At 27.5% G+C, this 15,342-nt stretch overlaps 1 protein-coding gene across 1 annotated transcript; it reads left to right on the top strand.

The window, feature by feature from the left end:
• Window positions 1–8,235: 8,235 nt before the first annotated feature.
• Window positions 8,236–10,947, top strand: LOC8269359 (cationic peroxidase 1). Its single transcript, XM_048379865.1, has 4 exons — window positions 8,236–8,558; window positions 9,618–9,800; window positions 9,915–10,080; window positions 10,326–10,947. Exons 1-4 carry the CDS (start codon window positions 8,328–8,330, stop codon window positions 10,709–10,711), a joined length of 966 nt encoding a protein of 321 aa, XP_048235822.1. The 5' UTR covers window positions 8,236–8,327; the 3' UTR covers window positions 10,712–10,947.
• Window positions 10,948–15,342: the final 4,395 nt, after the last annotated feature.

Below are 15,342 nucleotides of genomic sequence, written 5' to 3' on the forward strand. Positions count from 1 at the left end.
ATTAATATATATTGTTTAATTCATGAGAAAGCCATTGGGTATACAATAGGGAGTACTCATCCTCTTGTACTCATTAAGGAAGCGAAAACTTACATAGTGCAGTGGAGAGGACTCGAACTCAAAACCTCCCACTCTCAAGAATGAATGTTCTTACCACTTGAACTAGGCATCAAGTATTAATTGATTAATATTTTTAATAAGATATAATTTTCAAAGGTAAAATTAAAAAAGTAATTTTAGATGGAAATTTAAAATATATGAAAAGAATTTTTTTTCTTCTTTGAAAAAAAATCAAACTAGATAACATCAACAATTACACAGATTTTCAATTTAACTGATCTAATCGATTGATGTTGAGAATTCTATGCCGAGGTTTATCGTATATCTACCATGATTACGGCCATGGAATTGTGTTAATTTTTGTAAATCTATTATCAAAATAAAGAGCAAGGAATAGTTCATCTGTTTTTTGTTTTTGTTTTTTTTTGTTTTTGGCCATTGGCAGCTTTTCTTTATTATGAACGGTAGCTATTTTCAACTCTTTGCTAGCTATTTCTTTTCTTTTCTCTTTTTTAGTAGTTTTTTCCGGTTATAATAACTAACCAAATCATATTTTTATCTTTTTTATATGAGTTGGTCAAAATTTATAGATTTTGATAGTAAAATCTTTTATATTTATTTAATAATGAATTTGAGAAAATAGATGATAAATCAAAGATATATAAAAGAGAATCTCATGACTACTAAGATTTCAATATTTATAAATGAATTAAAGCATTACAATAATACAAATGAATTTATTTGGTTGAAAATTCGTTTAGAATTTCATATTAGATTTATTTTCTTTAGTTATTTGTTAATTTTATTGATGAAATATTATGAGTCTTTTATTTTATTTTTCTTAATAGGAGTTTATTTTTCTTCATTTATATGAGTTTGTTTGTCTTTTTTTTTTTATATAGAAATTTGTTTATCTTTCATTATAGGAGTTAGGATGACTTTGAGAATCTTGATATTCAAAAGATCAGACTTATTTAAAGACTCATCAAACGACAATAAGTCAATTTATAGTGTAGTATAGCCACTGAGTAGAATATATTTTTTGTCGATATATGCCAAACGCAGCCAAATTGCTGTATACAATTGTTCCATCAATACAATCAATAAAGCTTAGAGGAAAAACTTATCCTTGTAGCAAGATTAGTATATATTTTTTGAATGTACTTACCCGCCACAGGTTCTACTTATTAATCATTATTGATGAAAAATTCATTTTATTTCAAAGAAAAAAAATAGTTCAATCCTTGATGAACTGCAGATGAACTGCTGATTGTGATTGGACTATTTCTGGTTTATGTTTGGTTTCTTACTTTTTCGAGAACTTGCAAATGAACTGCTGATTATGATTGGACTATTTCTGGACTGAGGTCCCAGTTGTCCGGTTTTTCTATCATATGCTGTAGGCAGAATTTCATTCTTCTTCAGCGCTGCTCTTTAAGTTGCAAAGGGTTTGGAGCATGTTGATTGTTCCGAAAACGCCCTCATTTTTTGGGTGCATCTCTTTTTTAATTTTGTTGCTGGTCATTTAGCAGTATGATGTAAGGTGGCAAATAATAAAGAAGCTGAAGACTAGACCTATTGCTTGAAATGCACATGTCTTCAGATTAATGACGTAACTTGATAATCTTCTGCTTGGGTGCGGTATGAGTTCTTGTATCAGTTCTGATTTTGATCAGTAGTGTCTGTAATTCTGTACCCAAATGATCATTCGGACGTACTCTCTTATTCCCGAGATAATCTTTCTTTACACGTACTATATTCCATTACCATGCATGCGTCGGTGCATGAAAAACAATCAAGTAATTATTAAAGTATGCAACCTTTAGTTGACAAAATGCACAAAATAAGACCCTACAAGATTCAGCTCTCTATCATAATCAACAAATCAAGAAAACAGACATTATTGCTTTAAGCAAGCGTGTAGCTTTGGAATTCTCATGGCCGCGTTTATCATCATCATTTACTCCTTTTAATTATTTTTTTGTCGAAGAAAGCAGTGTCAAACAAAACGCACTCAGACAACAAATTACAAGAAAATAAAAATCAGCAGAATTTAAAGTATGTAAATAAAATGGTAAAATTTCTTTTCGACTTAATTAATTTATGATTAAATTCAAATTTTGATAAGTAACTGTGTTAAAAATTTCAAAATTGTATTTTATCATCTGTTAAAAATTGTAATGGTTTTACCTGGCAAACTCTAAATTTATAGGTTGAAATTAAAAGAGTAGAAATATAGAAAAAACCTAATTAAGATTAGAACAAAAGGTTAGAGAGAATCAAATTGATCATTCATGGTTGTAGTGATTAGCGGTTTGCATGAGTTTACTATTGTTATGATTGATTGGCCCACGACAATAATGCATTTCGTACTCTATGTCATTTTCTACGGATTTTCAGCCATTCAGAATGCAATAATTTATAACGAATATAGTGATCGTGTTTGCAGACAACATCATATCCTGCTTTCAATCCTCAATTTTTAAGATATTAATTTTTTAGATTCTGCTATTATGTGAAGTAATTCAATTGGCCTAAATAGATTAGAATATAATAAAATTAGAATAGAGTATGAAAAAATATGGATAGACCAAACATTTAACAATAATTTGAACCTATTTATTATTAAGTCAAGATTAATAGATTCACTATTTCCGTTGTATATTCTTTTATTAATATTCATCAACACTAATAATTAATTAGCGTTCTATACAGTGAGGTGAATATTTCTAAGATCAAGGCCTGATAGATAAGTTTTCCAGTGCACGTAAAAGCAATTTATCAATTTGGATGGATGAGAAGAAAAAAAATCAAACTTTAAGACCTTATGCATAATTAAATTAGGCCTGACTTTACTATTGTGCTTGTTTTTCTTCGAAGACATGCAAATTTACATATTTCAACTTCTTTCCCATTATTTTTATTCTTCTTCTAAATCTTTAGTGGCAATGCAGATCTATATCCAAGTTGACTTCATGCAGTTTTCAATTATTTACACTAATTAAAAGAGTATATTCATAAGTATTTTTCTACTTCAGTTATTCAACACAATTTGCAAGATTTGAGCGCCATCGCAGGCAATTTTTCAAAGCTGAAATGATTAATTTTATAAACCGGGCACCATGCTGGTGCTATTAGTAATTACAAAGATAAAAGTCATCCACACTAGCTATATACAAAATAATAATGGATTGAATTATTTAATGTTAATAAATATTATATTTCAATTTGATGTATAGTTGAAAATATTTTGTTTGAAGTAGACAAATAATGGACTTCCCTGTCTAATCTAGGATGGCTTTGAAGCTAACTTAGCATAATTGCAGTTTCTTATCCATTTTATGTTTGACCAAATAGAACTATCCTCAAATTCCATTCACAAGCAATAAGCATCTCATATGTACACATGTAGATCCATTATTTAGTAGAATACCTGCACACCAAGTAACATTTTGGCAAGCCAAAACTCAGAATAATGTTGTAAAACAGTTACTAAAATTTATATTTAATTTAATTTTAGTCATAATTTTAATTTATTTTATTTTAATCATTCAACTTAATTGTGTTTCAATTTAATCACTTTACAAATGAAAAATTGTCACATAACAAAAAAAAAAATGATAAAGAAAGAGAAATGTGCTTGTCAATTTCTTGTTACTAAGGTAATTAAATTATAATCAAAATTAAAATTAAATGATAAAGATTAAATAAATTAATATTCATGATCAAAATAAAACTAAATGAGTTTATATTATTATCTCCTAAAACCCTATGTTAATTTACATTATTATCTCCTAAAACTCTATGCGACATTCAGGCTTTGAAGAAGAATATGAGGGCGGAGCATGCATTTGGGAAGGGGAATTAATTGATATTTCCTCCTGAGGTGGTTCCATTCCCGATAGCTGAAGTATCAATTTAGCAAATTATTATTATTATTATATATCGTATAGCTTGGAATATATCCTATAAACCAAAAGAGCTATAGAGAAATTAACTCTAGGAGATAAGCAAGAAACAAAGATTGAATCATAAGTTAATTGCCCTGTCGCCTCACCCTAACTCGCGAATCTCCTAATTGTATTTGGATGAATTAAGGGACATGAAGGATAGAAAAATAAAATGTAAAAGAATAAAATTATCCCATGCTAGAAACTTTATTGAGGTTGAAGGAAAAAAAAAACAAGAAGTTCTCGTATTTTTTGCAACTTCCAAATTTTATTAATTTTTTTGATAAAAGGATAGATTTTTTTATTATAAATCAAGAAAATTTATATTTAAAATGAAAAAAAAGTATTAAATAGACTTAGTTTACCACATACAGTGACATAATCAATATAAATACAATACTTAATAAAAACGACATATACTCTTATACAAGTGATGGAGTCTAGTAGATTGATTTTATCTAAAAGTTTCTTTTAAAACAAATTATTCAATTCAATAGGTTATTTTCAAATAGAAGAGGTTATTTTCAATACCTGTCACGTAAATTAGAAAAAGAAAAACTATATTTTATGATTTGTATTCAGCTAATACTTCAAATGACTTGAGAAAGCAACCAGAATTATTATTATTATTATTATTATTTTTGGGTGGCTCGGCAAAATCGTGGGTAAGAATAAACAATTGGGGAGGTTAGGCAATTGACTTATGCCTGATGCGTAGGGCTGAAACAAAGAAACAGACATGAATATTCTGCATGAAATTCTAAATGCGCCGACGCGCTTTTCTCAACGTAAAGCATAAATATATTTTAAAAGGAATTAAAAGAAAAGTAGATAACGAAATTGAAAGTGATGACCTCCCAAACTACTCAAATAATAATAAAATGACATAAAAAAACACTATAAAACTATTCATTTATTTATGTATTATACAATTATTATTATTATTATTATTATAATAATTATAAATTTAAATTTATAAATATAATTTAATAATAATATGAATATTAAATTATAATATTTAAAAAATAATAATAAAAATTATTTGAAAATATTAATCTTTTTAAAATTTTAAAATTTTATTAGTATAATAATATAAAATTTATTTTAAAAATATTTATTAATAAATTTTAATATTATATAAATAAATACTATCAATGTTACTATTTCTTTTAGATTTAAATTTTTTGTATAATTAAAAATATTAATTTATTAGTAAATATAATATTTAAAAATATTATTTTTATAATTAAAATTATTATCTAATTAAAAATTAATTTATTAGTTAATAGAATATTAAAATATAATTAATATATTATTTTTAGAATTAGAGTCAATGTTTAACCACCGTTTGTTTCACTATCTCTTTTATTATTTTGATTATAAAATTAAATTAATAGATACAATTTAATAAAATTTTTAATATTTTAATATTAATTTATAATTTTAAAAAAATAATAAACTACCTTTTTTTAAATATTTTCTTAAAATTTTATTAATACAATAATATAAAAATATTTTAAAAATTACTTATTAATAAATTTTAATATTGTATAAATTAATATATCAATATAATTAATATTACTATTTTCTAGGATTAAAAATTTATTATATTATTAAAAAACTTAAATATCTCTAATTTTTAAAATTTTATTAGTACAATAATATAAAAATTATTTTTAAAATATTTATTTATTATTCTAATATTATATAAACTAATACTACCAATATAATTGATACTACTATTCTTTTAGAATTAAAATTTATTATATAAATAAAAATTAATTTATTAGTGAATATAATATTTAAAAATATTATTTTTATAATTAAAATTATTATCTAATTAAAAATTAATTTATTAATTAGTATATATTAAAATATAATTAATATGCTATTTATTATCTAATTATTAAACTAACTATTATCTACTTAGAAAATTAATTTATTATTAATATGTTATTTTTATAATTAGAATAAGTGTTTAATTAGTAACGTCACTTATTAATCAATAAATTAATAACAAAATTATAAAATTACATATAAACTTGAATTCTATGTGACAAAAGTACACAAGTCAGAATAAAAATTATGTGTCAAAAATTAAATACACGTGTCAAATAAATTTTATGTTTTCGAAATTAATATATGTATAGATTAAGAATGTAACTTATTAATAAATAAATTAATAGAAAAACTACAAAATTACACATTAGCTTGAATTCCGTTTGTTAACATAAATAAAAATATCAAAATAAAAATCTTATGTATCAAAAAATTTAAAATCTCAAAAATTTATATATATATATGTAATTTTAAGATTTAGAATTTCTTTTATCTCTTAACAGAAAATATTATGATAATTAACTTTCGTTAAGTATTTGATTAGTTTGGCTTCATATATATATAGAAGAACCGAAAGAATTAGCTCTTCCATTTTGGATTTCAATTTTTTTGTTAAGAGATTCTTTGTTTCTCTTTTACTGATTATCCTGTTTGCACATGACTTTGACATTTACTTTAATGAGATTGGACTGGTTTTACGGTTAATTAAATTCTGGTTCGGAATAGTAATTAGAAAGGTGTTATACAATTGAAATAGAAGAAAACTAATGTGCTCCCAATTTATTTTGTATACCTGAATTTTCTTTGTATAATATTAGCAATGACAGAAGGTAGGTTATATTAAATCCGTCGAGTTGCTATTCCCTTATTCAAAATTATTTGAATCAATTATAGTTGGCTCAACCATGAAGGCCAGTGCAATTGTAAAGGGAGCTCTTCTAGTTTCTTGTCAATCAATGTTAAATTCCTGTGAGAAGTAATTCTAAAAATTAATTTAATTTAATTTGGAATGCACCACTATTTTGTAGAAATACGTTTTAAAACTCATTTGAAAAAAGGAAAAAATAGTCAGATATTGACAATCTTTTTTTAATCTTTAAAACGGAGGAAAGAATATTTATTTTCTGTAGTTGACCGCGTATAATAATTTAAACTTTCAACTAAAAGAATATTTTTATTCTTTAATAAATCTAAAAAAAAAAATAATAATTTCAATTGACCTAATCCTTCAAATATTGATATCAATATTCTGTTGTTAAATAAGATCTTATCCTACCTGACCAATTAAGTACTAGAAGATCTAACTAGTCCATAGTAGAATTTACAATACTTTAAAAGTCACTAATATCACAAACGCAAATTCCCAAACATGTATCATCCATGTACTAATATTAGTTGGATTTAATTGACCTATAATTACAACATTTTAGGATGACTAAGATATTATAGCTAGTGGGCTAACAATTGACATGATTATTTTAAATTTGTGGCTGAACATTCAACTGACCATGATATTCTTAACTGTAAAGGGCCAGTAATTAATCGTCACAATTATTCAACATTTGCAGCTAAAGTTTCTAGTTAGCCATGTAATTTTATTTGGTCTAATGGATTAATTAGCTATAGTCATATATTAAAAAATACCCATATATTAAACTACTAATTAACCACAAAGTAATTTCGTATACATAATACATTGTCACTAGGGAACCATTCATCTATATTCAAGGCTAAAACTTTACTAAAATCTTAATTAGCTTCAGTATTTTATTGCAATTAATGCAACAAAGTTTGCGTCTTATTCACACAACAAAATTATGGATTAGCATGTAAATATGTTTAATATTGGTTACTAAAAAGCATCCTAGACTTCAGTATTTTATTGCGATTAAGGTCTTCTTTTCTTCTTTTGTAATTTAAAAGAAAAGGGTATTGGTTACTAAAGAATAAACAAGTAAGATGATAATTACTAAGGTTTTACTTGTGTGGTTAGTGAGAAAATATATAAGTTATGTGTTTTAATTTTCATAGTACATGAACTGTAGCTGTCTGATGCCAAATCATATTTAAGTGTGGTATGAGATAGCTGTAAGCGGTATGAACAGGGAATTACATTACAATTTTGCTTTCGGTGATGCATTTAGTCCATTTTTTTCTTTAAGAATTTCCTTAGCCTAACCTTCTTTAGCTTAAATATTAATTGCTTCTAAATCAACATGAGTTGAACAGACCAAACATCCTTTTAACTCAAAAAAGCAAAGAATGCCACCAACTTCCTCAATTGTATTTTATTGATGACCGTTGACTCAGCCCATTAATAAATTTAAAGAAATGGAATACTAGTCAGGCTTCAGCTCTTATAAATTCCCATCCTTAGGGCATAACCAGGCACTGAGCAGAGATCAACCTCATACTTTCTTTTCTTTTTCTACTTTTGTCATAGAAATTCTTCCTCTAAATCAAAGAAGGTCATCGGTTATGGCTTCTTTTCAATCTTTCTCTTCACCACTTGCATTCAAATTTCAATTAGGAATAATATCTTTGTATCTTGTTGGAATAGCTTCTGCTCAGCTATCTCCTACTTTCTATGCAACAGCATGCCCTAATGCCCTTTCCATCATTAAGTCAGGTGTGACTGCTGCAGTGTCTACTGAGGCTCGCATGGGGGCATCCTTGCTTCGTCTTCATTTCCATGATTGCTTTGTTAATGCAAGTCATTTTACTTCCTAACTTAATTTGTTCATTTATTTTTTTCCTTTTTTAGCTACATTGCTCATATAAAACATTAGCAGGCCAGTAAGTTATTATTAAATATCTAATATTATAAGGTTTTATGTTTGAATTTTATAGTCAAAACTCAATTGAGATACCACCTATATTCGTAAAATTTTTCTTTTACAAGTACACCAGCTATAAGCCAGCTCCAATTATATGCATGTTATAAAGCTAAATTATCCGGTGACTTTAACAAGTTTTGCTTTTACAGAGTTTCTACTATATATATTCAAACATCATTCATAAAAATAAAATAAAAAACCCTACTTGGGTAGCTAGTATTAAGCTTCTTCTTTTGTTATCAAATTAAGATCATTGTTTATAATAATCTGACTTGGATCGTACAGATTTAATGCTTAGTCTAGTATGATTAGCAAATGCCACAACCAAAATTAGGCTATATGTTTGTATCATATATAGCTGACGCTATTGACATGACCCTCTTTTTGATGGTACATTTGTGTCCTTAACTTACTTTTTCACTTGTCCTTTTGCATGGTTTTATCATATTCACATCAACTTTAGACCTTGATTTCAGGCCATGTTGCTGGGAATGAGAAATCATATTCTATAATTTGTTTAGATTTAGTATAATGCCTTCACTTTCATACTAAATCAATAAATAATTGATACATATTCATTATTTTTAAATAATGAAATATGAGTCAATTATTTATTGATTTAGTATATAAAATATATATATAATTGCAGTGTATACACCAAATCTAAATAAAAATCTTTCGCTAGGATATGTATACTCTTAACATATCTTCACATAAAAAAAACAAAGACTCCGTAATATTTGTTTTGCTTACTTGAAAATTATGGGTGAATTCCTCATCTCCTTCGCTACGAGACAGCCACCGAGAGTGCAGGGGCTATTATTAGCCTAATTATATATAGCACCATTCTCCACATACTTAACTATGAAATAGAAAATGATTCATTCATATTAGTTTCAACTAATTAACTATATATCAAACATATGGACAGGGATGTGATGCATCGGTGTTGTTGGATGGGGCATCAGGAGAGAAGTCAGCACCTGCTAATACTAATTCTATAAGGGGCTTTGAAGTTATTGACTCCATTAAAACTCAACTGGAAACTTCATGCCCTGGTGTCGTCTCTTGTGCTGACATCTTAGCCGTCGCTGCTCGAGACTCTGTTGTTGCTGTAAGAACAACATACGATTTTCCACCTTATGATGATTGTTTTATGAAGTTTTACATATTAATTACTGGTAATTTTCGATAAATTAATATGCTCGAGATCATGGATTTGTTTCAGTTGGGCGGACCTAATTGGAATGTTCAGTTAGGCCGAAGAGATTCAGCCACAGCTAGTCTTAGTGCTGCTGCTACCAACTTACCTTCCCCATTTTCTGATCTCACTGTTCTCATCTCTAATTTCTCTAGCAAAGGTTTCACTGCTAAAGAAATGGTGGCTCTCTCAGGTATGTGCATTTAGATCACTTTTAAGTTGATCCTAATGCATATATATACATACAGTAAAAATAATTTGTTGCAAACATAATAGACTATAAATTCTAGCTCTAATCGGAGTTCAACTAAAATAAAGAAAACAATAACTTTTTTTTTCCATTTTATCCCGCAATCATATTATACGAATACTACGTACTTAGAGCTGTTAAGTGCTAATTAAATAATTTGGCTTTGGCTTTGATTATTGTTATTGCAGGAGCTCATTCAATCGGCCAAGCAAAATGCTCAGTGTTTCGAACCCGGATTTACAATGAAACGAACATAGAAACAGCATTTGCAACATCATTAAAAGCGAATTGTCCCAGCACCGGAGGTGACAATAATCTTGCCAATCTTGACGTGACCACCCCAAATATTTTTGATAATGCTTACTTCAAGAATTTGTTGAGCAAAAAGGGTCTTCTGCACTCTGATCAACAACTCTTTAATGGAGGTTCTACAGATGCTCAAGTCAAAGCTTATAGCTCCAATCCAACTTCTTTTAGTGTAGATTTTGCCAAAGCAATGGTGAAGATGGGAAACCTTAGCCCACTTACTGGCACAAATGGTCAGATCAGGACTAACTGCAGGACGGCCAATTAGTCAAATTAATAATGCCTATTTCAGTTAGTTCCCCAGTAGACGTTCATGTATTCAGTTGTTACTTTTTTTTTTTTTCCTTTCGTTTCATTTGTATTTTCTGGAACAGTACAGTTGGTATGTGGTTCGATGTTATACATAGCATCACTGCTTTACCTATGATAACTGACAATTCGAGAGCATTGTAATAGGTTATTTTATATTTAAATATGTTTAATGGAAAAATTAAATTGGAATAATTGATGTATGATTCGTGGCCCTACACCCGGCCACGAAACAGCTTCAAATCGGAACTCGCCAAGAAGATTATGAGATCTAAATATCGGATCAATCAACAATTTTAATTTATGAAAAACAACGGAAACCAACAATTCTAGCTAGTTGAAACCATAAATAAACCCAATATGTTTTTATTAATATCAGTTTTACCTAATAAATTAATATATTTCTTTTTTTTTAAAAAGTTATTGAATTCGAAATGTGATTTTTTTTTTTTTTACTTTTAATTTGATTAAGCCATATTAAATCGAAACTGAATATGAAACAAAACTAGAATAAAGAGTTTGTTGCAGTCTATTATGTATCCTATTGCATTAGAGTTGGCAGGAACTAATAATGGTAGAAACGGGCGAGACAGAAATGAAATATAGAAGTAGGAAATGGAAGAAGAAGAAGAATAATAAGAGCTGGACAGAGAGATTTAGAGGAAAAGAAAATATTTCATTGATAATTGTACTTGAATTTCCCTATTACAATTCCAAATACAGTTAATAGCCAATATTGGCCCCTACTATAGTTTTCAAATACAGTTAATACCAATGATTGGCACAAAAAGACAAAGAACAACTATCATAACAGCTGGATTTTAACATTAAAATTAACTAAAGGATAAAAGAACAATAGACCAAATAACTAGCTAGCTACAAGACAAACTTTAATAACTAATACTGATATTTTTATGCAATTCGATTGACACATTAATGACTCATTTCCTATCATTTTGTTAGATGAATTCTGATCTCTCCTTAGGCTGCTCATGCTGCTGGCCCAGGACCTTCCCTTTAGCTAGGATCTTGACATTACCTTCCTCTGCAAGACCTTTCTTCTCCTGAAGAAAGCAATTAGGAAATTACCCATTAATAGCTTTAGTCATCTTCACAACTTTATCAACCATGACCAATGAGTCCGCAAGTGTCTCCAATATAGCTAGAAAAACCTTGAAATTCGATGATGCTAGAAGGAGTTTGAAATACTCAACGTCCTCAAATGCACTTGTATTCTGACAATTCTTTAAAATTATTTGCATCACTTGTAGATCTGCATTTTGACAAACACCTTGCAGGCATACAATACTCAATTTATATACTTTATGTGATTCTATTTTACTTTCAAGTTTTCATAACCTTATCACCATAAACATCATCACATATAACTTTTTTTTGAGCAAATCCATCATTTATATCTGTAGAAATTATATCACCAATTAAGCAAAAATCTGATTTCAAAATTGGTTGATCTACACATGGTTCATGCATTCTATTTTCATAGACTTGCAGACCAATTTGATTAAGCTGAGATTTATAGAAGAAAATCTTACGATTCTGAATTGGTAATCCTAATATCTGTTCAATGACTTCATTACATTCCCAATGATCGTTTGTTGAAGGAGCAATATTCACTGAAATAAGTTCTACAGTTGGAGTTTGTGATTGCACGAGCTCATCATCTTCTTCATATGATTTAAAAGCCTCCACTTAAATATCAAGATTTTCATCTTGATCCAATAGAAACAACTCAACTTGTTCTTTTATAAATGCTTTCTTATCAGATAAATTGATGTTGAAATCTTCTTTCAATTGTTGGCATGACATGCTAATACTTGTGGTTGGTATACATAGTCGGTCCTGCATTTTTATAACATTAAAACCTTCTTTAGTTTTAATAAAACTAACTACTACCCCTTTTCATGTTAATTGAAGGACTAAATTAGTAATTTATAATTCTTGAACTTATTATCAAGTACCAAACTCATCCAAAATTAATTTTATTAGCAAATTAGAATAAAATATTATTTTTAGTACAAATTAGTTTTAATGTCTAACTAAAACTATAAATTTTAATGTTTTTTTGCTTTATTTTTTTATTTTTCATACAACTTAATTCAAACAAATTTAAACATCTTAAACCTACTTATATTTATAATAATATTATTAAATCACTATCTAATTTAATTTTAATAATTAATATAAAATAAACATTTCTAGTTAAAAAATATCATTCTATTATTATTTTTAATATATCTTATAGTTTATTGTGTGCAATTACACACATGTATTTAAGTTGAATTTTAATAAATTTAGAATAAGAGTTAGCATTAGTTAGAAATAATTTAAATTTAATTAGGAGTTATATCTTTATTTTAGTATTTTTGTCTACTTTTAGTTTATTTAAGAATTTGTACTTAGTTTTTATACGTTTTTTCCTTTTTTGTAGGAAAGTAAAAAAAGAGCCCTAGATGATCAAAGATAATGTGTCCTGTTGACACATAGTTGTGTTTGTGCCCGTGTCACATGCTGGATAAAAAATCAAGAAGCACGGTTTGACACACGGGCATGCTCAAAGTCATGTCTACCACTAGACTCTGAAGGAAATAGTGTACAGGGAGCGCAAGGGAGTACTCCAAGTTGTGCTTGTTTCGCTTATTTCAAAGAAGTTAGCATGATATCACATACGGTCATGCTTCAAACCGTGCCCGCTTCTGATAAAGTTGAAGATATAATGATTTCACAACATAGGATCACATATGGGTGTGCCTCAAGCCGTGCCGAAATCAAGAGGACGCCACACGGCTGTGTTCTAAGCTGTGTCGAATTAAAAGATAGTTTCTTTTATTGAAAACTCGGGAATTAAGGGCAATTTAGAGTTTCCTTGAGCCTCGGCTATAAAAAGGAAAGATGAATAATTATTGGGAGATAGAGAACCATTAGAGAAACAACTTTGAAGACACATTCAAGGAGATCAAGAAAATTTGCATGGAGATTCAAGAGTTTGAATTAATTATTTCCTTTTTTTCTTTGATTTTTTTACTTTTATAAGTTATTTTTGCTTGTTTTTGTATTTGATTTTAAGCCTGATTAAATACATGTATTTTAGGTAAATTAGAGACAACGAAAATTGCATTATTTATCAACTCATAGACTTGTAAAATTTAGGAACCTCGGTCACGAAAGTAGACGAATCACTTGGAGAGCCATAAATCGCTAAGGAACTTAATGAACTCTAGTTAATTGACATGACCATGAAAATATGTTATAATTGACTTTGGTATTCTTAGACGAGCTCGAAAGAGACTCTAAATAATTTGATTGATTTACCCTTGATTGAATTAATGATTTAAATTGTGAAAAGATCTTATAATCCGAGTAATTATCAGATTTTCAAAGAGAATTATTACTAGTTTTAAGTTTTCTTTTTCTTCTTGTTTATTTGTTCACCTACAATTATTTAATTTTGTTACATTATGAAAATACAATTACGCTAGTACTTGGTATCAATCTCTTTGTTGGAACGATACTCATACTCATTTTATACTACTTGTTTCGATCCGAGCACTTGCAGAATTTGCCTAACATAGTTAAATTATATAAAAAGTAAAAATTAAATTGAACAATAATATCTTAATCTAGTGAATAACTTAGACGCCAAGTTGACATGTTTACTATCAATGAAGAAGATCATATGATAATCTTGTATGTTAAAAATAATTTTTTTTTATCAACTATTCATACGAGATTAATTGAAAAAGTATAAATCTTTTAATATAGTTTATATTTAGTGTCAAATAAAAATAATAAATTTTAACTATTTATTTTATTTAAAAGTTAAAATAAAACTACATAGTAATTTAATAATATTAAATAAAAATAAATATTTTTAATACGTTTAAAGTTTTTTAGAATTAAATTATACTAAAGAAAAAGATATAATCAAGTAAAAGAATAGTAAATTTATTATCTAAATAGACACTAAAATTAACTTGTGATAAAAATAAGATTTTACTCTAATTTGATGTATAAAATTAATTTTGGACGAGTTTAATAATTAATAATAAGTTTAAGAATCAAATTATAATATTAAATTACTAGTTTTATCCTTTGACTAACATGGAATAAAGTTGTAGTTAGTCTTATTAAAATTCAAGAGAGTTTTAATATAATAAAAAAATACAGAGACTAAATCATATATTAGACCAAATCTCAGGAGATAAATAGTATTTAACACTTAAAAATTAAAAAAATAAAGAAATATTAAAAATGAAAAGTGAGAATAAGACGAGACTGTAAGAGATGAACTAGAAGAAAAAAGAATTGAGATTAAAGGAGGAGAAGATAACCAAAACCAAAAGCAATCCCTAGAATGGAACTGCTCTGATATCAATTTGTCATGCACTTGGTTACATCAGAGTTGGCAAGAACTAGTAATGGTAGAAAGAAATAAGACAGAGATGGAATATAGAAGTTGAAAATGGAAGGAAAAGGAGAATAAGAGCTGGACAGAGAAAATGCAGAGAGAATTTAGAGGAAAATAAGATATTACATTGGTAATTCTCCTACTTCAGTTTCCAAACACAATTA

Source organism: Ricinus communis, chromosome 10 (assembly GCF_019578655.1).
Source record: "Ricinus communis isolate WT05 ecotype wild-type chromosome 10, ASM1957865v1, whole genome shotgun sequence".
Lineage (NCBI taxonomy): Eukaryota > Viridiplantae > Streptophyta > Magnoliopsida > Malpighiales > Euphorbiaceae > Ricinus > Ricinus communis.